The 26,476-nt window shown below is 37.9% G+C and overlaps 1 protein-coding gene across 2 annotated transcripts in view; it reads right to left on the bottom strand.

Annotated features, from left to right (window-relative positions):
* Window positions 1-26,476, bottom strand: part of SPIRE1 (spire type actin nucleation factor 1) — a 117,728-nt gene that overhangs the window by 31,422 nt on the left and 59,830 nt on the right. For both annotated transcript variants that reach the window (XM_081096887.1, XM_081096886.1), the window contains exons 4-8: window positions 25,902-26,027; window positions 11,761-11,838; window positions 8,482-8,646; window positions 5,692-5,778; window positions 3,718-3,847 (exon numbers count right to left, since the gene is read on the bottom strand). In XM_081096887.1, coding sequence (XP_080953013.1) covers window positions 3,718-3,847; window positions 5,692-5,778; window positions 8,482-8,646; window positions 11,761-11,838; window positions 25,902-26,027 — 586 coding nt within the window. The remainder of the gene's footprint in view (window positions 1-3,717; window positions 3,848-5,691; window positions 5,779-8,481; window positions 8,647-11,760; window positions 11,839-25,901; window positions 26,028-26,476) is intronic.

Raw genomic sequence — 26,476 nt, forward strand, 5'->3', positions numbered from 1 at the left:
GATGAGGTTCAGATTTTTCTAAATTCTATATAACACAAGAGGACAGCAATCAAGCATCATAGCCACTAAGATGTTTAGAAAAATGATGCTTTTAAAAGTAACAACTTATATTTTAAACCCAAAATCTCAATACAGTAAAAGATGTTAGAAAAAAAAAGATCAGATATGAACACTGTGTACAAGAATAATAATTTCAGACTTAATAGGAAAACAGTCTGTAAAACAATAAAGAAGTAGGTAAATAAACACAGTTTAGCCCAGGGGTGGGCAAACTTTTTGACTCGAGGGCCACAATGGGTTCTTAAACTGGACCGGAGGGCCGGAACAAAAGCATGGATGGAGTGTTTGTGTGAACTAATATAAATTCAAAGTAAACATCATTACATAAAAGGGTACGGTCTTTTTTTTTTTTTTTTAGTTTTATTCATTTCAAACTGGCCAGATCCGGCCCGCGGGCCGTAGTTTGCCCATGGCTGGTTTAGCCATATGTGAGGATATCATGTCCTTATAAATAATCTTTTGAGTCATATTTAATGGCAGTGGAAGTGCTCATGTCACATACAATGTTAAATGAAGACAGAAGAATACTGTACATAAATTTTTTTTGTTTCCAATTCAAGATGCACAAGTAGATTTGCAGGAACTGCCTCTGGCTGTTCAAATTATGGGTAACATTTCTTCTTTAAACATTTACATATTTCCCCCATTTCAACAGTGGGGTTTCTACTTGCAATTATATGGAGAGGAAAAGGTTATAAAAATATTTAGGGAAACATTTCTTCAAGTTAATTCTGCCAAGCTTATCCTAACCAAACCCCCCAAAGGAAAATTGTAAGAACCAATATATATCTACAGAAATAATGAGCCCAAATCTTTTACTGTTCAATTAAAATTTAAGATCACTTTGAAGACAGAAGTCTAGAAGTAAGACTTTCATAGAAAATCACTTTCTATAATAGCTCAATTCTGGTTGTTGTGAAATACCAAGTAATAAGGTTAAAATAAGATACGATATAATCAACAAAAACTGATATTTAATTATTGTAAAAGAGGGCTTCTATTAGTTAGCATCTAATTTGTTTAAAATGAAACAGGAGAATACGTGTGTGACAAGTGTTTGTGATGACATTCCATGCAATTTAAGAGTGTCCCCTTGATGCCTATAAAGATTGCTAGTTTCTTCCTTAAACTCCTTCAAATGACCCCACTTAACGCCCTCTCACTGACTGCTATTGGCACTCATGTATATCTCTTGCAACATGAACATGCAGGACACTCCAAAGTCACTCTTCTGTAAGCATTTGTGGGCAGGGATGATGTCTTATTCATCTGTGTCCCACAACAGCTGGCACAATGTTTAATAGAAAATAAAGGTTCAAAACAGTATTGGAAAAAAGAAAAGAGAAAGAGAGACTCAATGCCACATACCATCCAAGTAATACAAGTACATTATGCTTGCCTTGTTCCTTTCTCTAGTCTATTGGTACTGCCATTAAAGTTTATAATCCCAAGCCCAGTTAATCTTTACTCCTGTAAATCATAAAACTTACTTTTCTCATGGCAAACTATTTATTTTTCTCTATAGTTTTGTTGAAACCGTTTGTATTACCTCCATTATTCCTTTTCAAGGTGTAGTAAATTTTTAAAAATCTAGTTTAAAACAATTATCCTACAATTAATTTCCTTATTTTTCCATAGTGGTTCTAACTCTCTGTTCTCAAAAAAAAAAATGCATATACATATAGTCTGTGAAATATGCATACATTTTTAAAACATTTCAGGGGATTCACAGACCCTCCTCAGGCCCAGTTAAGAATCCCAGGATAAGAACTCTTGGTTCACATGGTTTATATGTTTTGGCTCATTATTATGTAAATGCTCATATGGATTTGTCACATTGCATGCTATAAACATCATTTAAAAGTATTTTTATTGATATCAGAGAGAATTGGTGAAGGAGAGAGACAGAAACATCAATGATGAGAGAGAGTCATTGATCGCTGCCTCCTGTACACCCCACACTGGGGGTCCAGCCCACAACCCAGGCATGTGCCCTGACAGGAATCAAACCCTGACCAGTCAATGCTCAACCACTGAGCCCTGCTGGCTGGGCTAAACATAATTTTTAAGAGACAACACTTGCTGCCATAAAAATTAGACAGGGATAAATTGACATAACTTTTATTTGTATTTTAGTAATTATAAGGTACATTAAAAAATTTCAACACCTATGGGAGTTCTTTTTACAGCCAAGTCCCTATACTAGGGACTGGGGTCACAATAATGAACAAGACAGACATGGGTCCTGCCATCATGAAGGTCACAATGTAACAGAAGGGCTGAGAGTCAAAGAAGATCAATATGGAGTGACTGTAGAGTTCCGAGCTGGACTAGGGAGAGTAATCAGAACTGATGCAATAAATAAACCAGAGAAGATGACAACTTAGGTTAAGACAGTGGCTGTTGAGTGGAATCCTAGAAAGTTCCAGAAGTAAAATAACAGGGCTTGGCTGTTAAAGAGTCAGAGATGATGCTGAAGTTTGTGTTGGGCACACTGAGATGGGGAAACAGGAAGAGATAGTTTGGGTAAAGCAGATGAGTTTACTTGTGGACTTGTTGGGCTTGTCTTGCTTGTAGGATATAAGGAGGCTCCATCTAGCAGACAGATGGATGCATGAGTTTGAACTTTTAGAGAAATCTGTGCTGTAGATTTGGGGCTGGAAGATAGCCAGAAACAAAAACTATGGAAAAGGGCATGGCTGAACAGGAAGAAGTGAGCCCAAGATAGAAACTTAAAGAATCAAGAAGAGTCTCAAAGAAGAAAAAGAAATCAGAGGGGAAACTAGGAGAGGGTGGTATCACAGAACTGATTCCATTCCTGGTCAGGTGCCATTATAATCTATTTTCCTAAAGGAAGTTTCTCTGAATCCTTTGGACACCTTAAATTGGAGGAAAGCTGTATAAACAAAATGTTTACAATGATCTATCTATAAATCAAAATCAATGTGTGCTTATAGTATACATTAAACACATTAAATTTACTAAGTATAAAGGAACTTTGAGAATAAGTTAAGTGATATCAGATAGTAATTGATGCTTTTATCACCTAATACCATATTTTTAAACCCATAATCAAGACAATAGAAACTTGAAGTAACACCATCATCTTTATTCTAAACATATCTTTGTATATGTGTCACAATTTATAAAGTATTTTAACCACAATCTTATTTAATTCTTCCAAAAAAGCCATAATGCAGGTGTAGAGGAATTTTTATGCCCCTTCTATTGACAAAGAAATAGACACGCAGAGAGGTAAAGACACTCTCCTAAAACCAGTCTAGAGCAGTGGTTCTCAACCTTCTGGCCCTTTAAATACAGTTCCTCATGTTGTGACCCAACCATAAAATTATTTTCGTTGCTACTTCATAACTGTAACGTTGCTACTGTTATGAATCGTAATGTAAATATCTGATATGCAGGATGGTCTTAGGCGACCCCTGTGAAAGGGTCGTTCGACCGCCAAAGGGGTCACAACCCACAGGTTGAGACCCGCTGGTCTAGAGATTGGCAGAGCTCCATCCACTCTGCCAGTTCAGGATGATGTAAGGAAAGAATTTCTTATTCTTGTACCATTAGTTCCACTAAGCTGACTATATAAAGACACTTTTTCAAGTGGGTGTGACTAGACCAGGAGTGTGGAAAGCAGTGACTCACCTAATCTGCTACGTCTAATCTCTTCTGGGGAGACAGGCCGCAGCTTTCTTTCTGCTTTGATTTCTTCTAGTATTCTTTCATGGAGGCTCCGTGGACGTGGTGGAGTGGGTTTTAGTTTTCTGGCTGAGGCCTTGAAAAAAACACATAATGGTTGGAGACTTTAAGTAGTTGTCCTTAAATAGTTTTTATTTAAATCCATTCATACAGTATAATGTTATGAAATGATATTTTATGGATTGACACACTGCTTGATAAAAAACTATTTAGAGTCATTATCAAGATTTCTAAAGCAATAGGGAGATTTCTGAATTTCACAGTGATTTAATCGTACGTGCTTAACTAATTTTAAAGAGACAACTGTGGCTCAGTGATTGAGTGTCAACGTATGAACCAGGAGGTCACGGTTCAATCCAAGTCAGGGCACATGCTGGGGTTGTGGGCTCGATCCCCAGTGAGGGGGTGTACAGGAGGCAGCTAATCAATGATTCTCTCTCATCACTAAGGTTTCTCTCTCTCCCTCTCCCTTCCTTTCTGAAATCAATATATACATATATGTTATATATATAACACATATATATATATATAACGAGAAAATTTTGCTAAATTTAAAATTATGTTCCCTATATGCAAGCATGAGAGGCAATTAACTGAAATGCAAGCTATACTTTAATACTATTATTGTTTTTGAAAAGAATATTTTCAAGTCACCACAACCTTCTCAGATTATTATCTTTTTTTTTTTTTAAATATATTTTATTGATTTTTTACAGAGAGGAAGGGAGAGAGATAGAGCGTTAGAAACATCGATGAGAGAGAAACATCGATCAGTCGCCTCCCGCACATCCCCTACTGGGGATGTGCCCGCAACCCAGGTACATGCCCTTGACCGGAATCGAACCCAGGACCCTTCAGTCTCGCAGGCCGACGCTCCATCCACTGAGCCACACCGGTTTCGGCTCAGATTATTATCTTTATTCTATAGTTGCATAAATAAAGGCTCCAGGATGCTGATTAACTTGCTCAGAGACAGATGGCTGCTAAATCTTGGAGCTAGTGTGTAAATCCAGGTTTATTTGACACCATGCTCTCTCTTCTCTCCCATGACCTGCATTCTTAAAATTATTTCCTAGGTGGCCTCTTCCCCTTCTTTTAAAAAGATTTATAAGAGGGATCATTAATTATGCTTTAGACCCTGTGTATATTTCCTTTCAGGTTAATGAATGTACAAGGGTTGAGAGGCTTTGGTGAGCACTGGTAATGAGCCGAGGGGAGAAGTGAGGAACAAAGGAAGCACAAACCAATGCTCATCCAGATTAAAATATTCTGATTCCATGGTCACTAAAAAGAAGTGTTAACAGAGGAAGATAATATAAAAGTAGATGTACAGAAGGGTGAATTTACTGCAAAATAGTATGGAAATGACAATTTAATCAAAGAGGTTATTAGCACTATTAAGTAAACTGGAAGGGTAGGCAATCCACACCAGGAACAATTTGATATTATATTTAGCCATTATTCTAGGAAGTTTTTGTTCAGATTTTGCACTATAACCCAGGTTGTTTTGAATTGAAACATCCTAAGATAGCCTTGTATTAAACAAATGTTAAGAGTTTTCCTGTGACTTAAATGTAAATCTATAGTTGGGAGTCACCATCTATCTTCTATATACATAAAAGGCTAATATGCAAAGTGTTCCCTTGGGAGTTAGACTGGGAGTTCGATCGCTTGCTATGACGTGCACTGAACACCAGGGGGAGGCGCGAATCGAAGGAAGGCCCCAATCGGCCCTGATTGCAGGCCGGGCCTAGGGACCTTACCTGTACACGAATTTCTTACACCAGGCCTCTAGTTCTGAGAATAAAAGCTCAATCTAAAAACTAACCACTTTAAGAGCTGAGTTCTAGAGATCACACTCTATAGGAGAATAATTCATTCTGTGAACGCCAATCAAGAGAAATAAGTCAAATTACATACTGGATTTAAAGGAGGTCTTGATCTGATGAAGTCGAGAATGATTTCATGAGCACTTTTTTTTAACCGAGGAGGAATATCACCATTCACCTGAAAAAAAAAAAAGAAAAAAGACAAAAAGTAGAAGATTCATCTGATTATAGCAGTGATTTTCAACAGTGTGCCACAGGGGCACTGACCTCTTTTCTCTTAGATCAATGGTTCTCAACCTTCTGGCCCTTTAAATACAGTTCCTCATGTTGTGACCCAACCATAAAATTATTTTCGTTGCTACTTCATAATTGTAATGTTGCTACTGTTATGAATCGTAATGTAAATATCTGATATGCAGGATGGTCTTAGGCGACCCCTGTGAAAGGGTCGTTCGACCGCCAAAGGGGTCGTGACTCACAGGTTGAGAACCGCTGTCTTAGATTGTCAAATAAAAAAATGACAATCTTAATCAGAGAAACAGTATCACATGATCTCACTCATATGTGGAATCTAATGAACAAAAATAAATTCATGAAGAAAATATATCCAGAGACAGAGAAGCATGGAAGAAACTGATGAATTTCAGAGGGAAGGCAGTGGTGGGTGGATGGGTGGGAAGAGATTAACCAAAGAATTATATGCATATATGCATAATCCCTGGGTCTTCTTTAAGAAGTAAAAGAAGAAAATAAAGGATCAAAAATACAAATCATAAAATGGTACATGTCTAGCAATAATTACTTTTTTTTTTAAGGTAGTTCTATTTTTTATTTTTTTATTTTTCTTTTTCTTTCTTTTTTTTTTCATTGCTTTAAGTATTACAAAGGGTATTACATATGTGTCCATTTTCCCCCCCCGCCCTTGACAGTCCCCTAGCCTCCCCTATCCCCCAGTGTCTTATGTCCATTGGTTATGCTTATATGCATACATACAAGTCCTTTGGTTCATCTCTTACCCCTCTCCCTCCTGCCCCCCAACCCTCCCCGGCCTTCCCACTGCAGTTTGACAATCTGTTTGAGGCAGCTCTGCCTCTGTATCTATTATTGTTCAAAAGTTTATAATGGTCTCTATTATCCATGAATGAGTGAGATCATGTGGTATTTTTCCTTCATTGACTGGCTTATTTCACTTAGCATAATGCTCTCCAGTTCCATCCATGCTGTTGCAAATGGTAAGAGTTCCTTCCTTTTTACAGCAGCATAGTATTCCATCGTGTAGATGTACAATAATTACTTTAAATGCAAATGAATTATGTACTCTAAAAGATATATGGTGGCCAAATGCTGACTACAAAAGACTCACTTCAAATAAAAAACAAAACAAAAAGAAAGCTGTGGTAGCAATACTTATACCAGACAAAATATCTAAAAAACAAAATAAATGAACAAGAAGAACAGAAATAGACTCACAGATATAGAGAACAGTTTGATGGTTTCGAGATGGGAGGGAGCTTGGGGAGGGGATGGGTGAAAAGGTGAAGGTACTAAGAAGTACAAATTGGCAGTTACAGGATAGTCACAGGGATGTAAAGTGCCACACAGAAAACATAATCAATAAAACTGTAATAACTATGTATGATGTCAGATGGGTACTAGATTTATCGGGTGATCACTTAGTAAGTTATATAATGTCTAATCACTGGGATGTACATCTAAAACTAATATAATACTATATGTCAACTATAATTGAAAAATAAAAAATTATTTAAAGTAAAAAAAGAAATATACCTTGCATATAATTTAGAATATTTAAGTGCCCTTGTAAGCAAAGAGATACAGATTTTAAAAATAAAAGAGTATTTTGTCTCACTCAAATTGGCCAAACCGAAAAGATACCAAATTTGGTCAAGATGTGAAAAACAGAAACAGACTCACAGATACAGAGAACAGTTTGAAAGCTTCAAGATGGGTGAAAAAGGTGAAGGGACTAAGAAGCACAAATTGGCAGTTTCAGAACAGTCACAGGGATGTAAAGTGCCACTTAGGGAATATAATCAATAACACTGTAATAACTATATATGTGTCAGATCAGTACGAGATTTTTTTTTTTTTTAAATATATTTTATTGATTTTTTACAGAGAGGAAGGGAGAGAGATAGAGAGTCAGAAACATCGATGAGGGAGAAACATCGATCAGCTGCCTCCTGCACATCCCCCACTGGGGAAGTGCCCGCAACCCAGGTACATGCCCTTGACCGGAATCGAACCTGGGACCTTTCAGTCCGCAGGCCGACGCTCTATCCACTGAGCCAAACCGGTTATGGCGATCAGTACGAGATTTATCGGGTGATCAAGTTATATAATGATTTAACTCCTAAGAACTTAATTCAAAGACTTAATTGTAGCTATTCAAAAAGATTTATATACAAGGTAACACAAAACAGGATGTTGATAACTGGATATAAGTTGATTAGTTTAATAAACTCTGGTATAGCCATAAGCTGGAAAAGATTCAGTCATTTAGAAATGATGTTGAATAAACAATGACATGAGAAAATGCTCATATGTTAAGTGAAAATAACAGGTCACAAAACAAAGATTCCAATGTTAATCCATATTGTCCAAATAAAATGTATAGAAAAAAATTGAAGGTTATACACCAGCATGTTAGCAAAATTTCTCTCTGGATTGTGGAATTACATATTTTTAATTTTTTTCTTTGAGCTTTTTTATATTTTCCAAATATTCTATAATGATCATGTATTACTTTTATGAGAGAAAAAATATTTTTAAAGTATAACATTGAAAAGAACATTTTCAACAAATAAGATTACTGAAGAATATCCATTTGAATCCATTAGTAGTTTTCTTTGTTACTTACCATCACTTTTCGCAAAGTGTATCTTTTGGATCTAATGTCATCCATTAGCATCTCATAAGGGGTGAGTTGATATTCAATGGGCAAAGGGTTGTACTGCCGCTCTTGGACCTTTTTAAGTTTTACTCCATTCCGCAAATCCCTCATCACCTGTACCCAGAATCGAGCCTGAAAGTATCAATGTTAGAGAGACATCAATGAAATGAATTTATTAGTTTCCTATAAATAGCTACAGTCACACAGAAAAAAAAAAAGAGCTTGGATTACAAACAGAAAAAATTTTAAAATTAAATGTTAGGCTACTAAAAAGTAAGTAGAAAGCCCAGTAGAGAATCCACAAGCTATAACTGCTGAGACACCTGGGTATAAATCCTAACTCATCCACTTTAGTAGACATTAATGGTCTCAGTTCTTCAGGCCTCCTGTGTCTACACTGTTATGTAGCTTTGCTCACTAAAGAGGAAGACTGTACTTCTCACACCTTGATATATGATTTGGTTGGCCATTGGAATAGTAATGGATATGACGTGACTAAAGGCTTCAAAAGCAAATGCACTTCTATTATTGCCATAAGGACAACATGCCTGGATTGACATGATGCCCACTGGAATGACCACCTAGCAGAAGGATGAGACACACATAGAGTGGAGTTACTACAATTGATCTGCAAACTCATGAGCTAAATTAATATTAATGCCTAATGCCACAGGGATTTCGTAGTGCTTGGTGACATGGCATTATAGTGACCACAACAAACGTATACAACCACCTATTAGCTATTGGACATCCAGGCAGCTGCTCCATCTTTCTGAACCCTGGCTTCCTTATCACTAAAAGAAAATGGTGCTTCATAGCTTGCTGAGCAGATCAGAGATGTCCTCTATATAGAATATGTGTTCTGTACATAGAAAATGCATAAAAATGACAATTTTTATGTTATTATCTTTGCACAAATTATTTAATATCAGTTTTCTTATCTACAAATAGCAAGTTGCCTTGTCTATCTTTCAAAAGATTGAGATATATATGAAGTACTTATAGTAATATAAAACATATTCAATATGTGTATTATAATTTAACCCTTTTGTTTTCCCGCTTTATAAGCTAACAGTGTCATAGTCTCTACTTCATTGAAAAATAAATCAAGCCCTAGCCGGTTCTGCTCAATGGACAGAGTGTCGGCCTGCAAATTGGAAGGTCGCAGGTTCGATTCCGGTCAAGGGCACATGCCTGGGTTGTGGGCTCGATCCCCAGTGGGGGACTTGCAGGAGGCAGCCGATCCATGATTCTCTCTCATCATGGATGTTTCTATCTCTCTCTCCCTCTTCCTTCCTCTCTGAAGTCAATAAAAAAAAAATCAATATGATATTTAACTGAAATATTGTAGTTTGTTAAACTTAGTAAGTATCTCAAATAGCTACTTAAATATACACTGAGTGGCCAGATTATTATGACTGGCCAGATTATTATGACCACCCCATTAGTACAATGAAGTGAATTAGTTATGCAAATAATAATAATAAAACCTTGAGAGTATTTGCTTAGGAAGTTTTCAATATTCAGTATTTTTGGAATGTCAATGAAGTACTGATGAGGTGGTCATAATAATCTGGCCAGTCATAATAATCTGGCCACTCAGTGTATTTTAACATCAAGTGGTATAATTTATAAGAATTGTCTATAAAGATAACTCTAATTAAATGTCTCAAAAATGTCCCCCAAAACAATTTGTGATTAAAAAACAAAAATAAAATGTATACCATTTCTTATAACAAAAAGAATTTGAGGTACTTAATATTGAGGTATACCCATTAGAACATCTTCTAAAATATTCTTTTTAATTTTTTTTAATATATTTTATTGATTTTTTACAGAGAGGAAGGGAGAGAGATAGTTAGAAACATCGATGAGAGAGAAGCATCGATCAGCCACCTCCTGCACATCTCCTACTGGGGATGTGCCCGCAACCCAGGTACATGCCCTTGACCGGAATCGAATCTGGGACCCTTCAGTCCACAGGCCGACGCTCTATCCACTGAGCCAAACCGGTTTTGGCATTCCTTTTTTAAAAAAAAATAGCTTAGATTCTGCCATTAAAGATATTCTAATACGTCCCTAAAATAGTTAGCTTTCTCTTGTCCCAATTTCTCTACTTTTCTTACTTATTCCTTTAAGATCTAGTTCAATCTATCTCATCTTTTAAAAATATGAGAGGTCTCCTCTGACCTCCTCAGGCTTTAAGAAAACCTAACATATGAAACTTGGAATTCTCAAAATAGGTAAATTAGGGGATGATCACTCACATAGCTTTTGCTATAATTTACGAAAGGATTAAAACAGCCTTGTTTTATATAGCCAGTTCTTTATGTATTATTGTTTGGCAAAAATTTTACAAATTACTTTTCAGAAATTAAAGTCATGGTTATTATACAATATAATGCACAACTGTCACTGTATATATTCCCAGAGATTTTATTATTTCCCCCTTATTCCACTAGGAATATCCTGAGATGTTTAGAGTCAGCCATTCAAAAAATTCTGATTCTCCTTCATTCTGTTCCTCATATCATTCTAATCTTTCTAGGTAATTAGAAAGCAGATCTAATATGTCCAAAAGCAAGTTGTTCATATCTCCCAAATCTGCACCTCTTCCTACTTTCTCATTTAATAATGTCATTACTTATCCAGTGTACTTAACCTGAAAAGTCAGAATCCTAAAATGTGTTTTCCCATTGACACCTGAACATACCTCTGTCTAACTCTGTGACATTCACTGTCCTGTCCCCAAGGCCATCATGCCTGCCCGACTTTAAGTCATCTATGAGGACAGGGATTCAGGGAGCTAGTACAAGGCTGGAAAAACAGTAGACACTCAAATGTGTCACATGAATACACCACCATCATCTGCTCTAGAACTCTGTCTTCTGTTTTATGAAAGCAGAGTCCCCATATTATTCATTCTGCATCCCCAGGGAATAATTGAATATACTACACTATATTTCATACCTTATCCTGAAATAGAGCATAAACTTTGACTTATATATAAGATTATGCTAAAGTATTAATATAATCAGAAAGATCAATATTTTGATCTGAAATTCCCAGAGACATTGGGGTGATTCTAATAAAATCAGATAGTTTTATTAAATGGGAAATAGATATTTCCTCAAATGAAAGACTAGGTTTTCAAATTCATGTAACATCAATTCATACTACAGTCCTTAACAACCAGTTATTTCTTCTCTAACACTAAACAGAACAGGGAGAATGCCCAGCTCTTACCCAGTCAGCGTTTTTCAGCTCCTCCAATTCTGTGTCTGATTCATTGCTCTTCTCCATTTCTTGAATCTTCTTAAGATTCTACCAGTTGAAATAAAAATATTTGGCATAAAAATTTCATTTCGCTACCTTCTCAACTTAAAATTTCTAATGGATATCTTCAGATAAAATATACACAAAACCGTTATTGAAGCAGATAATACAGGTAGTGTCAGGTTCAACAGAATCACCAATTCTTCAGGGAAACTTTCCCTTCCTCCTTGAACAAGCCAAACCTTCCTGCCATACAACTTTGTGGCACCATAAACCTTTCCTCTATGGTTCTTATCAACACTAATTTTACATTTGTTTGTGCCTTCCTCTAGACTCCATGACTCAGATTTCTGTTCTCAGAAGCTAATATAAGCACTGCCACTTTTGATACTCAAATAATTTAATAAATACATTTCAATATACAAAATGTCTTTTATTTATTTTTAATTTGATACATATATATATTGCAAAATGGCTATCACAATAAGGTTAGTTCCACTTCCATCTCCTCATATAATTATCTTTTTTTTAAATGGTGAGAACATTTAAGATCTACTCTCTTTGAAGCTTTCAAGTATGCAATATAATATTTTAACTATAGTTACCAAGCTATACATTAGTTCCCCAGAACTTATTCATCTTATAACTGGAAGTTTGTACCCTCTGAAATTGCATTAATTCAACATGCGCAATAAAAAAATCTTGATAGGTAAAATATATATTCATATATTAATTACAATTTTGTGTTATAACACTGCTACTCAAAATAATTCAACTCTAATATATTTTACTAAGCATACTTGCCTAATTGCATTTGGACTAAGTTTAAATGAATTGTATGAAACCTAATTTGTTTTATATACAAATAATGAATACTTAATATAAAATATTTTTAAACCATTTATTTTTAGTTTTTCAACATCTCAGATTAACCATCTGCAAAATGATAATAACACCATCTGCTTTTTTGTACTTAATAATGCCCAGGAGTATTAATACAGAAAGAATAAAATAACTCTGAGGAAAAGGTGGTATAAATAATGCATTATCTCCTCTCTCCCTAGAAAAGAAATTCGGAGGAAAAAAAGTGTATTTGGTTGTTTCAGAATGTGTTTCCATAATTATTTTAAAAAGAAGTCAGGTTTCCTGCTTGGGACTATATAATAAGACACCTGCCACTCCTGAGTCATGGCCTTGTTCAAGTTCCCTCTTCGGGCCTTCTGTTCCCCACCTTTAAAAGGAAGATACCACCATCTACCTCACAGTGTTGTGTTTAAAATATAATCAATTAAACATAGCAGAACCTTGCATTTACATCCTCTGGGGAAAAGGAACTTCCAAAACATGCATACCCTAATTCTCCTCTGAACTACAGGATATATACTACTTATATGTCAGTGGGCATCCAATGCTTTTGTCTAGAAACCCTTTCCCTCCCTTCCTTTCATAAAGATCCTTCTCTCTGTAGGGCATGCATCCACTAGAGTTTGAGTAGGGCTGAGCCCATGCTTAGCATCTTGTCACCTACTCACAGGGATGAGGATACCATCTCCCAAGTCACAGTGACTGGTTCCTGAGTGAGCACATAACTCCTTATCTTCCTCCAATACTTTTCTGCCCCAGTTAACAGAAAAGACTTTCTGCTGTAGTTACTGAACTGAAAATATATGAGATTTGGGCAGCACATTGTCATCTTACCTGTCTTTACCTAAGAGCCTGTCCTGGGGACAGAGAAAGAAAGCCAGCCCTGATCACAGGGTTTGAGGTACTGGATCCAGCTGTGCCTAAAGCTAATGGTACCTTTAAACTTCCCACTTATGGGAGCCAATAAACCCGGCCCACTCCACCCATGCTAATTTGAGTGGACTGTCCCTTGCAATAGAAACAGTTATGATTTAATATGTCCTCTTAGTCCAGAAATATGAGTTCATTCTTCTTTGTCTTTGGGGTACTCTGGTGGAATAGTACAAGAAACATATGGCTTCTCTTCCATCCAACCTTACTTTTTACTATTCTCCAACATATTCCTGACTAAATGTAGTCAGGATGGTCTCACTGTTATGCCTTTACACATCTCCACCTTTATTTGTGCAGTGATAAAATCTCTAACTCTCTGCTACTAAGAAACACTATCTATTCTTTATAACACAGAAGATACTTTGAATGAATGGTCCAAGAATTTCATGTTTATTTTTCTGAAAATAAAGTAGTATAAATTGTAACTCAGATACTTCCTAGCTGTGTGACTTTGAACAAATTATTAAACTGCTCTAACCCTCAGTTTGATGTTTTCATCTGTAACATGCAGGTATACCTTTAGCATTCTGTTAATATTACATAAAATAATACAGGAGAAATACAGCATGCAGCCTGGCTCATGGTAAACATATAGTAGTGCCGGGGTCCGACCCCAGCGGGTCCAGGGGTCCCCAAAGGTGTGGACGGAGTCGGCGAAGAAGGAATAACACGGAGACAGCGTTCAGTTGATCAGCAGCCTAGCCAGGATCTCCAGCCAAGTTCTGGTCTGGATCTCCAGAGAGGTTCTGCTTAGGATCTTCAGCCAGGTTCTGTGTCCATGTTCTCTTGCTAGGTTCTCCAGCCAGGTTCTGTAGCCATGTTCCCTCGCTAGGTTCTCCAGTCAGGTTCTGATTCCAAGTTCTCCAGCCAGGTTCAGTCACCAGGTTCTAGTCAGGTTCTCTTGCCAATTTCTGTAGTCAGGTTCAGTCCAGGATCTTTTGCCATGTTCTCTCGCTAGGTTCTGTCTCTAGGTTCTGAGGCCACTTTCTGTCCAGGATCTTTTGCCATGTTCTCTCCAGCGAAGTTCTTCTGTCCCTAGAGAACGTTCTGTGTAGGTTCTGTGCCTAGGTTCTGTCTCTCTCTCTGTCTCTTGCTGTCTTGTTACATCTGTATTTATACCAGTTGATTCAATCCTATCAATCTCTATTACAAAGGTTAGGGTGTTTCTTATCTCCATTCCAGGGAGTAAAGATTATGTAGCTTAAGCATGATTGTTCATAGTTAAAGTGATTAATTACCCGCCTGGCACTTAGTTAAGAGGTTTTATTCCCTCCCTAACTTCAGGGGAAAATCCCTACCTGGGGAAACAACCTTTCTCAGAGACCTTGGTTAAAACACATAGTGCCAAGAAGGTGAGCAAACATATTAAGAACAGTATGCCATATATGCCAGGTCCCTTGAAACAGCAAGCATGGACCGGCTCCCGGCATAGTAGGTATTAACTTTATAAGCCAATGAATATCTATGAGGATTTGATTGTGAACACTTTTACTCCATCACAAAAACACTGCATTCTTTTTACCAAATAAGATCTCTCTCTAGCTTCTTTATGAAATAAAATTCAGATTCAGCAATAAATCAATATAATACAGTTAAGAATCTGTAACTACTATAATTGAACAAGCTACAACGAATGTGCAACTAAAAAACTCACGTTTTTCTTGTTAGCAGGAAAAACAATGAGATATTTGAAATAAAATTACAGATTTTTATAATTTTAGAAATAAGCGTCTGTCAATGATATTCTAGCTTCTGAATAAACGTTGTTTTGCTTGCACAAATGTAATAACAGATGCCAACCTGTGCTTAGAATATGGTGAGAAAGTTCTAACTGAGAGCACCCACATGGCAATTAACTCTCCCCATTTCTAACATAACCAGTCTCAAGACAGCAATTAGAACTGCTCCATGCCAACATTTTCAGTTCGTGGCATGTTAAAAATAAAGAAATTAAATCTACTCTGTAAATTACAAGTATATCAAATGCTCAGAGAGTAATTTTAATTCACATGTCTCTTCTTAAATTAAACTACCCTTACAAATATATTCACGTATAAAAATAATCTATCTATCTATCTATCTATTTATCTATCTATAAAAGCCTAACCGTTCGAACATTAGCTATGATGCGTACTGACCACCAGGGGGTAGATGCTCAACACACAGGCATGGAAACATAGAAACATGCATACTAGAGGCCCGGTGCACAGATTTGTGCACCAGTGGGGTCCCTTGGGCTGGCCTGCGGGGGCAGGGCCAAAACTGGCAGTCCGACATCCTCCAAGGGACCCCAGATTGTGGGAATAAGGACACATATGTAATAACTTAATCAATAAAGAAATTAAATAAATAAAAAGAAATAATTGCAATCAGGAAAAAAAAAACATTTCCGAAGAGTGGACATTTGAGTTAGGTCTGCAGAATAAGTAGGCATTTTCTAAGCAAGAGAAGACAGGAAAAGGACATTTCAGGTAGTTGCAGAGGCCCTAGGAGATCAGAGACTGGAGGAAGGGTAGCAGAACAGGCATATGTGGCGAATGAAGAACTTGGAGAGGTCAGATTGTGGCCCAATTGCACATGGTTTCCTACGTCATGCTAAGGGGTTTATTACACTTTCCACCTACGAGTATCAAGGAGCCAACAACGTCTTTACACAGGGGTGTAACACTGTAAGATAGACTGTATGTGAGAAAGGACATAAGGTTAAGAGGCTTTGCCACAGCCCAGGCAAGAGATGCCAGACCACTGCATGAGAAAGGGACAAGCATTGAGAATATGAAGGAGGTTCTGCATTCTGGAGATAACCAACAGTGTTAGGAGTTTCGTGGTAACACATCGAATCTACAATATCTGAACTACAGATTCTCGCACTCAACCAAATATTTACAAAGGCCCTATTACAATGGGGTATAGCAGTAAATAAGAGAAAAAAGGTTTCTGCTCTCAATGAGATTATATTCCAGGGGAAGATATTAATGAGTAAGAAAAGAGAGCAACAAGACAACTACAGACTGTGATGGCTATTAGGAAGGAAATAAATAGGGAAACATGATTTTAAGGAGTGTGATAAATATATAAGGATGAGATGTTCTTTCAGCTGAGCCTTAAAGAAAGCAATGAAAAACTATAATTGAAAGGTGAATGAAGACAATTTATAGGAGGAATTTAAGATGTCAACAAGAAACTAATTAAGCACCACAGGTGCAGTCACACTTGAGAGGAGATCAAAGATCATTATAATCAGATAATCAGAAATGACAATCCACACCTGTGGAGCCTGCCTCTGAAGAAATCCAAGATGACTTAACTATATTAGACATCTTATCCATCAAAGATCAAAATGTTTGGAATAGTCTACCTTAGTTCTGTTTGTTTATATGTATGATGCGAGAAAGTAAAAGGGAAGATAACATTTTCATTACTTTGAGTACATGATCAAAAAAAGAATTTCAGAAGAGTGGGCATTTGAGTTAGATCTTCAGCATAAGTAGGCATTTTCTACATGAGGGAAGTGAGGAAAAAGACTTTTCAGAAAATTTGAAATGTGAATTATGAAAAGTCAAAACAAAAATTATGAGTTTAAAAATCTCTTTCACATGCCTTCTAATATTGTGTTCTTATTGCAATTACTATATGAGCATATGTTATGCTCAATTATTTTTATTGTTTATTCATTTGTGAGTAATAGTATTGTATTAGGAATTGCTTCTTTTACAGGGATTTTTACCATTAGATTTTAAAATACAGAATTTTTAGTTTATAATGACATCAATATAGTAGTAATGTCAATATTGAGTGCTACAGCTCAATATTAACAACATTGAATTGCTTGCCTATAAAACCCAACTCAAATTACAACATAATATAATAATTTCATAGCAAATTCTACTGGGCATGCAGTTAAAATGTTTATCTGTATACATTTTGCCTACACAATCAAATTGGTACAAAAGTGAGGAAAAACTTGTTGAATAAATAGAACAAAGATTTAGTCACATGAACTATACTTTCTGTAGACACTGTAACTAGAAAGAACCTTAACATGTTTCATTACTCCTTCTTTTTTAAAGATAAGTAAACAAAAATTTAGCAAAAGAAATTTAGCAAAGGCTATTTGACTTAGGCCACATGAATAATGAGTGGAAGAATATGATTCACCAACAATAAAGGGGCTTTTAAAAATGACCAGTGTTACTATAACTATTTAAAATATAAAATAACTGTAGGCTTTATATATATATATATGGGAAAACAGTTATTTACTTGGGAAAAAAGTTTTCTTTCAAAACAAAGATTCTTCTAAACAGTGTTCTTCTCTGATACATCAAGTTGTTTTCTCCGATACATCAAGTAGTAAATATAATAGAATGTGAAACAATGAATTTACTGGAAAACTGGGGTGGAGGCAAGCACACTAGACACTCTCAACATGGTGGCAATGATGGTTAGATCATGTAGGAACATAACGGAATAAAATCAACTCACTTCCTAGTCTTAAAATTATTTTTAAGTGTTTGACATTTCTATGACATCTGTCTTTTCCCATTTCAGATTTCCTTTTATGTCATACCTACACTTAACATGATACCTTCTCTCCTCCCGTCCCATTCCTGTTTATTGTATGTGTGAGACAAGAGAGAGAGACCGACCCGCACATGTTCACACACATGAACCCTCTTCTCCCCTCAACTCCAAATCCTATTCTCTGGCTCACACATACTTCTTTCCAAACCTACCCAGAGGTCTGTATCAAAGTAAGAGTCACAGGACTGTTCATGAGGATTAATTGGAATATGCAACAGGGACACTTCAAAGCTGTAGGAATATAATACAGGAGAGCAGCAGGTATTAAAAGTTTGAGAAACTGGTAATTTCATTTAACAATAACAAAACCAGGTAGTTTTGATGATCAAAAACTACCTAGATAGCAATGAATTAAAGAATAGTAAAATAAATATAATTTCCTTTTTTCCAATAAAGACATTTACATTTGAAACTGTTAAGCTACACTCTCCCTTCTCCACCCCAAGTGCTCACTAGCCACACTTGCTGGCAGGGTTTGGGGCTGGGGTGGGGCACTGGCAGTAGGGCACAGGCTGTCTCTTCTTTCATACAACCCAATGCACACTAATGGATTGCTTAGATAGTACCTCCATCTACACTTACATACAAGGATATCAAATTGCTTATGAGACACCGTAATATGTATTTACTTTCAGAATATCAAATTGCTTTTGAGCCATAGTTAACAGCGGCCTGTCCAACTCTTCTCTATCATTAGCAGAATAACCTTAAAGGATCTCAACCATTGTTTAAGAAGGAAATCATCATAGAAGAGATTAGAATGAAAGTGAATTTGCTTTCTAAATAGATGATGAACTACAAAGTCTTGTGCTTTGTAAAGCAGCCAGGTCTAGTAGTAAATGTAATTACTACTTTATAAAAACAACTATAACACTTGGAAATGAATTATGGGTTTTATATTTTAATAAAATGTCAATGGCGCATATGAGAAATTTAATATAATTAAATTACTTTTTCCTAACAAATGGAACATTATCTTCATACTAAGACTTTATACTAATTTTATATACACAAAAATACACACATACACAGTACTTTGAAACATCACTGATAATCAGGTAAGCTTGATGAATCAGAGGTTATTATTTTTAAAGTTCCAATTGATATACACCAACTAACAGGTATAAAAAATTGTCTGATTCTTAAAATATGTATTTAGAGGTCTTTAAAAGAATACCAAATTAACACAGAGTATTTTATTACCAGTGTGAATTCAGTACTCTTGAGAAAAGGTTAAAATGGCTAACATACATACATGAACTAACATGTATAAAAATATTCTGTAATTTTAAGAAAGTCACATACATTGCAGAGGAAAGGGAAATCCATTTGGACCCTGAAAGACTATTCCTAAAATCTCAGTGTTGATGGGAAATTTATGCAGCACAAAATCTCTTAATTAAATGGTACAGAATGTTCTCAAAGTGTCAGGATTTCCACATATTTTACAGTTTGCCTTTTCAAGGCTCATTATTAAAGTAATTTTATGTGTAAATTTTTTTAAAATTTATTTTATTGATTTTTTACAAAGAGGAAGGGAGAGGGATAGAGAGTTAGAAACATCGATGAGAGAGAAACATCGATCAGCTGCCTCCTGCACACCTCCTACTGGGGATGTGCCTGCAACCAAGGTACATGCCCTTGGCCGGAATCAAACCTGGGACCTTTCAGTCTGCAGACCGACGCTCTATCCACTGAGCCAAACTGGTTAGAGCTATGTGTAAATTTTTTAAAATGGCAAGAACACTCAAGACCTCATCTATACCCCACAAAAGTTCTCAGATTTCCCAGAAATATTTTGACAAAAATGCATCTAATAGTCAGAAATGCTTTGAAAACTGTCTTTTTCAAACAGAAAAATATCTGGAAAAACACACATAGTGTATATATATTCAGCTTAGCAATCATTTGCAGGGTATTTCCTACGTGCACAGACTGCATTAAGAGTCATTAACATAAAAATAATTTAAAATACAGTCATTTATTTCAAGAAGCATCTGGTTCATTTATGCAGAAAAAACCATCTACACTAATAAAAGACAAAGATGCTAATTGACTGTACCTTCATTATGCCCAAGCCACGCCCACCAGCCAATCTGAGCAACTATATGCAAATTAACCCATCCAAGATGGCGGCTGGCAGCCACAGAGCTGGAGTAAGCAGGAGGCTTGGTTGCCCGGGCGATGGAGGAAGCCAAGCTTCCTGCCTGCCCTGAGCCGGCTGTGGCCTCCGCTCATGGCAACAAAGTTTCAATTATAGAAGATAAATAAATCCCAGTACCTGCTTCCAGCCAGCCTCCACTGGGAGCTTGGGTGGCTGGGGGCCGTGGCCAGCCTGCAAACAGCCATCAGCCCCTCACCCAGGATGGCCACACCCTCATGGGGTGAGGGTCCCTGCTGGGGGGCTTAGCCAGCTTGAAAACGGCCCTCAGACTCTCACCCAGACTGGCCAGGCACCTCAGCAGGATCCCCCACCCTGAAGGGGCTGTGGCCAGCCTGCAAACGGCCCTCAGTCCCTCACTCAGGATGGCCAGTCACCCCAGTGGGGACCCCCACACTGAAGGGGCTGTGGCCAGCCTGCAAACAGCCATCAGCCCCTCACCCAGATTGGCCAGGCACCCCAGGGGGGACCCCTACCCTGAAGGGACTGTGGGCAGCCTGCAAACAGCCATCAGCCTCTCACCCAGGCTGGCCACACCCTCATGGAGTGAGGGTCCTTGCTGGGAGGCTTGGACAGCCTGCAAACTGCCATGAGCCACTCACCTAGACTGGACAGGTACCCCAGCAGGACTCCCCCACCCTGAAGGGGGTGTGGACAGCCTGAAAATGGCCCTCAGCCCCTCACCCAGGCTGGCCAGGCCTCTATCCTATATAATAAAAGGGTAATATGCAAATTGACCCTAACAGCAGAACGACTGGGAATGACTGATCACTATGACACACACTGACCACCAGAAGGCTGATGCTCAATGCAGGAGCTGCGCCCTGGTGGTCAGTGCGCTCCCACAGGGGTAGCTCTGATCAGCCACAAGCCAGGCTGATGGCTGCCAGCACAGCGGTGGTGGTGGGAGCCTCTCCCGCCTCCTCAACAGCACTAAGGATGTCCGACTGCAGCTTAGGCCTGCTCCCCGCTGGCAGTGGACATCCCCCAAGGGCTCCCGGGCTGCCAGAGGGATGTCTGACTGCCAGCTTAGGCCCAATCCCCCAGGGAGCGGGCCTAAGCCAGCAGGTGGTCATCCCCTGAGGGGTCCCAGACTGCAAGAGGGCACAGGGCTGAGGGACCCCATCCCCCCCGAGTGCACAAATTTTTGTGCATTGGGCCTCTAGTAAGTACATAAGGAAGTAACTACCATGGAGTATCAGAAGTGTGAGACTGAAGGATGTATGAGATATAAAGGTCATGGAGGACATAAAACTGGAAAGAGGTCATGAATATTTCACGTGGAGCCCTACCAGCATGGCTCAGTGGTTAAGTGTTGACCTATGAACCAGGAGGTCATGGTTCGATTCCAGGTCAGGGTATATGCCCAGGTTGTGGGCTCTATCACCAGTGTGGGGCATGCAGGAGGCAGACAATCAATGAGTCTCTCTCATCATTGATGTTTCTATCTCTCTCTCTCCCCCTCTGAAATCAATAAATTACATTTTTTAAAAATATTTCACATGGAGTTAAAATGTAAGCAGAGTTTAAATGGATAAATAGGAGTCCACCAAGCAGACAAGGGGAGAAAGAATTTCCAGACAGAAAGAACAGAATGTAAACGGTCACAAATATATAATCACATGATGTATTTGGAAATATAATAATTTTTATTGGATAACTTAAATGCAAAGAAGATAGTGTTGAAAGGAGAATAAAAACACAAGAACATGAAATACCATGAAGGGGCTGTGTGGAATACAATGGAGTTTTGATATAGGTGATGGGGAGTCATATTAAGGGGAGCAGCATAACTCTGTTGGGTTGCCAGGTATCTAGTGATCAGGGAGGATGAGACAAACTGAAAGAAATAATCAAGCCTTTACTCACTTACTGCAACAGTGTGAAAAAGAGGCCAAAAAGGATGTTTTGTTCCCCTTGTTCCATTTTCCCCCTACAGAATAGCAGTCAGCTAGGGTCAGGTGACATGCAATGCAGGTGGAGGAAATCTGAAAAGGTTCTGCCATTCGATGGACTTGAGGACCAGTGGGAGGGAAAGAGGGAAGGCTAAAAATGGAAAGTTCTGAGTCAGAGGGGAGGAAAACGTCTCAACAAAGGGCCTTCAAGCGGAAGCACCGGCTAGGAATACAGTGTACATTCAAGCATGGCTGGCCAAGTGGAATGTTCTGAGTCCTTGCAATCCCGGCGAAAACCAGAATGCAGGACACTGGCTGTGCACCGAGTCCCATGTGGGGAGGGCAGCTTCTCCTGTGAGGCCTGCCAAGGAAAGCCAGCACATGGTCAGGCTAAAGGAGCACACAGAGGTTTGGGCCTGGAGCCAGATTGCTCAGGTCAGCTCTTTCATCTCCAAGAATCATTCATCGACAATGTGGAAGATGGACTGGATGGAGAGGATTCACAGTGATGATGAGACAAGCAGGAAGGCAGTGCAGTAATCTAGGTTGGACATGGGGACCTGAACTGATAAAGTGATTGACCCTAGTCCAGTGGTCGGCAAACTCATTAGTCAACAGAGCCAAATATCAACAGTACAACGATTAAAATTTCTTTTGAGAGCCAAATTTTTTAAACTTAAACTATATAGGTAGGTACACTGTTATTAACTTAATTAGGGTACTCCTAAGGCTTAGGAAGAGCCACATGAGGCCAAAGAGCCGCATGTGGCTTGCGAGCCACAGTTTGCGACCACGGCCCTAGTACATGTAGAAAAGAAAGTGATTCCAGGAAGTGATAGACTGGAAGAAAATGGGGGGCAGCAAGGGACTGGAAGACTAGGTCAGGTGCAGTGAGGGGAAGAGCTCAAAGGGCTGGGGCAATTATGAACTGGGGTTTGAGAGCCATGACTTCCAAGGTGGAATGACTGCAGATTATTTCAAGGACAATGGTGTATTCAGGTATGCAGAGTACTAAAGTAGAGGAGAAGTCAAGAATACAAAGTTACCCCTAACCGGTTTGGCTCAGTGGATAGAGCACCAGCCTGTGGACTGAAAGGTCCCCGGTCCGATTCCAGTCAAGGGCATGTACCTTGGTTGCGGGCACATCCCCAGTGGGAGGTGGTGTGCAGGAGGCAGCTGATCAATGTTTCTCTCTCCTCAATGTTTCTAACTCTCTATCCCTCTCCCCTCCTCTCTGTAAAAAATCAATAAAATATATTTTAAAAAAGGAATACAAAGCTATAGGTCCTTTTTATCAAAGAAATAACTCAAGGTGATAACAGATGACAGTGACAATGGGTTTAAGAATAACAGAAGTGGACCGCATAAGCTTTTTTTCAAGGATAAAGAATAATTGTTTGGAAACAGTAGAGAGAGAGACTGTTACTATCCCCAGTCCAGAGGTATGAAGATGTGGAGGAAAGAGCAGCTTCCCATGAGGGAATCAGAGATTATAAAGTACTTATCTCTGGCGAGTGTGGCTCAGAGATTAGAGGGTCAGCCCATGTACCGAAGGGTCTGGAGTTCTAATCAAGAACAAAAAAAATTTTTTAAAGCTCACTGGAATAGAAAAATACTTATTACTGTCTTTAAGCTCAGAAATAGTTTCTAAGAATGTCTGTGTTGCAAGAACTTAAAAAAAAAAAAAGAGGCCATTTAATTTACTCTAGTAAACCCACAGGACGGTACTTCCACCCTAAAAACAAAGCTTAATGTTTCTGGATAAGGCAATTTCAATAATTATAACCTTAAAAAGTAATCTTTTCTGCCCTGGATGGTTTGGCTCAGTGGATAGAGCACTGCCTGCAGACTGAAGGGTCCTGGGTTCGATTCCAGTCAAGGGCACATGCCTTGGTTGGTGGGCTTGGTCCCCAGTGAGGGGCGTGCTGGAGGCAGCCAATCAGTGATTCTCTCATTACTGATGTTTCTGTCTCTCTCTCCCTCTCCCTTCCTCTCTGAAATCAATAAAAAATATACATTTTTTTAAAGTAATATTTTCTTTTTTTTTTTAATATATTTTATTGATTTTTTACAGAGAGGAAGGGAGAGAGATAGAGAGTTAGAAACATCGATGAGAGAGAAACATCGATCAGCTGCCTCCTGCACATCTCCCACTGGGGATGTGCCTGCAACCCAGGTACATGCCCTTGACCAGAATCGAACCTGGGACCTTTCAGTCCGCAGGCCGACGCTCTATCCACTGAGCCAAACCGGTTTCGGCTAAAGTAATATTTTCTACTACTTACAAAACCATAATTGAGGCTGTGCTTTCAGATGTTTACTCTGAAGCTTTTAATAGAACCCTACATCCTCTGGTTCTGTCCAGGAGGAAAAGTGACTCCATGATCTATCTCATTACTCTTCAAATGACATATAGTTTACCCTTTTCACCCTGTTGAAGACTTGCCTCTTGGGTCCAGCTCTATAAAATCCTAAAAAGAAATAGACATAGCTTTTCATTGGCCTAACATAAAAAGACAGACTATAAGCAGTAGCCTGGCTAGAACTGAAGAGGCATGATTAGAGTTCTGATTCATACATATACAATGGATTTATTCAAGGTGATTTATTAAGGGTGACCTGGCAGAGACATCTGTTATTAACTGATTACCAGAGCTAACTGGTCTTATTTGACTAATATAGATTAGTTGTTTCCTTCCTCCCTTACATATCCTACATGCGTACCTCCGCAAACTGTGTCATCCTAAGTTCTAAACTAGCATTTCAGATAAACTCTCTACTTTAGTCATAAAAGGAACGATACCCATTACCTATCATTACTGAGCTGTTACTGTGTGCCAGATGCTGTGCTGCTTTATACAGAACTCATGAATCTCGATGACCTTCTGTGTAATGTAAAATATGGCAATTCACCTAGTAAATAAATTAGAATGCTTATTGTTGTACTCTACATATAATATTTTTAACTCATAGACATAATAAATAATAATAAATAAAATAGATAAAATAATATTTTGGATAATCTGAATAATTCACATCTCTTCCATTAAATATTTAATCAAATCCTTTCAGTCTGCAAGCCAGCACTAAACATTTTAACTATGAAAGAGTTAAAATATCAAAGGTGTAGCCTCCTTTGAGAATCCTTATCCCTTCCTGAAAGATATACTAACATGTTTTAAAGTGGACAAAAGAATGGCAGAAAGAGTGAAAAATCAAGTCATATGAGAAATTGATTAAACCAATTAAGTATTATTTATTTCCCATTTATAAGGATGCTTTATAAAACTCTTTGTTTTATAAAATGGATTCACCCACTGGACCATAGACATGGAAGCATAGAACAGACAGAGGAAAGGTGGGAGGGAGGGCAGGAAGAGATTAATCAAAGAACTTATATGCATATATATATAGCGAGGAACACAGACAATAGACAGGTGAAGGCCTGGGGTGTGGTGGGAGTCCAGTAGAAGGAGGCAAAGGGAGGAAAATAGGGGACATCTGTCATACACTCAACAATAAAGTAAGTAAATCCTGCCTAAGTTGCTTCTTTCTTGAATGAATTTTAGCATTTATCAGAAGGATGATAATACTTTAAATAATATGACAGACAATGTTGAAAATTTATGTTTATCTTTCATAATGCTAATAAGTATGAAAGCAATAGTACTTACCTCCTTTGCACTTTTAATCTTACTCAGAAATGTATGCAGTTCCATTGTTTCTGCAAACAGTGCACGACATACTGCCTGATAATGATTTGGTGCCTCTGATTCAGTTGAGAGATGAGCAGCACATAACTACAGAAGAAGAAAATTATGATGCTTGTTTATTATTTGGGTTTTTTGTACCTTACTAGTAAAAACAGACACACCTAGTATATTTGTATTTTCACATCAGACAGCAAGGCAATTCCGCAATTCCCATTAGTCAAAGCTTAACGCGTCACAAGACCATCAGTAAGTGGTCCACTAAACTAACAAATATCCAACAGCACCGTCAAGCTTACTAGAATTAGTTAGTGTCTATTTGAAAATGATAGAATAGAAATGGATAGGTCAAGAAAACAAAGTAAAATTATCAGTTGTGATAGTTCAGATTCAGAATCTTCCTATAAATAAATGGATCACAATTGTTGTTTATTCTATTTTAAAAAGAAAAATGCATAAGTCAATTGAAGACATATGATAAACTTTATCAGATAAAGGACATATGAATACCTAAAAGTGGTTTTTAAAAGGCCATATTG

The sequence above is a fragment of the Myotis nattereri genome (genome assembly GCF_964212035.1).
Source record: "Myotis nattereri genome assembly, chromosome: 8".
Lineage (NCBI taxonomy): Eukaryota > Metazoa > Chordata > Mammalia > Chiroptera > Vespertilionidae > Myotis > Myotis nattereri.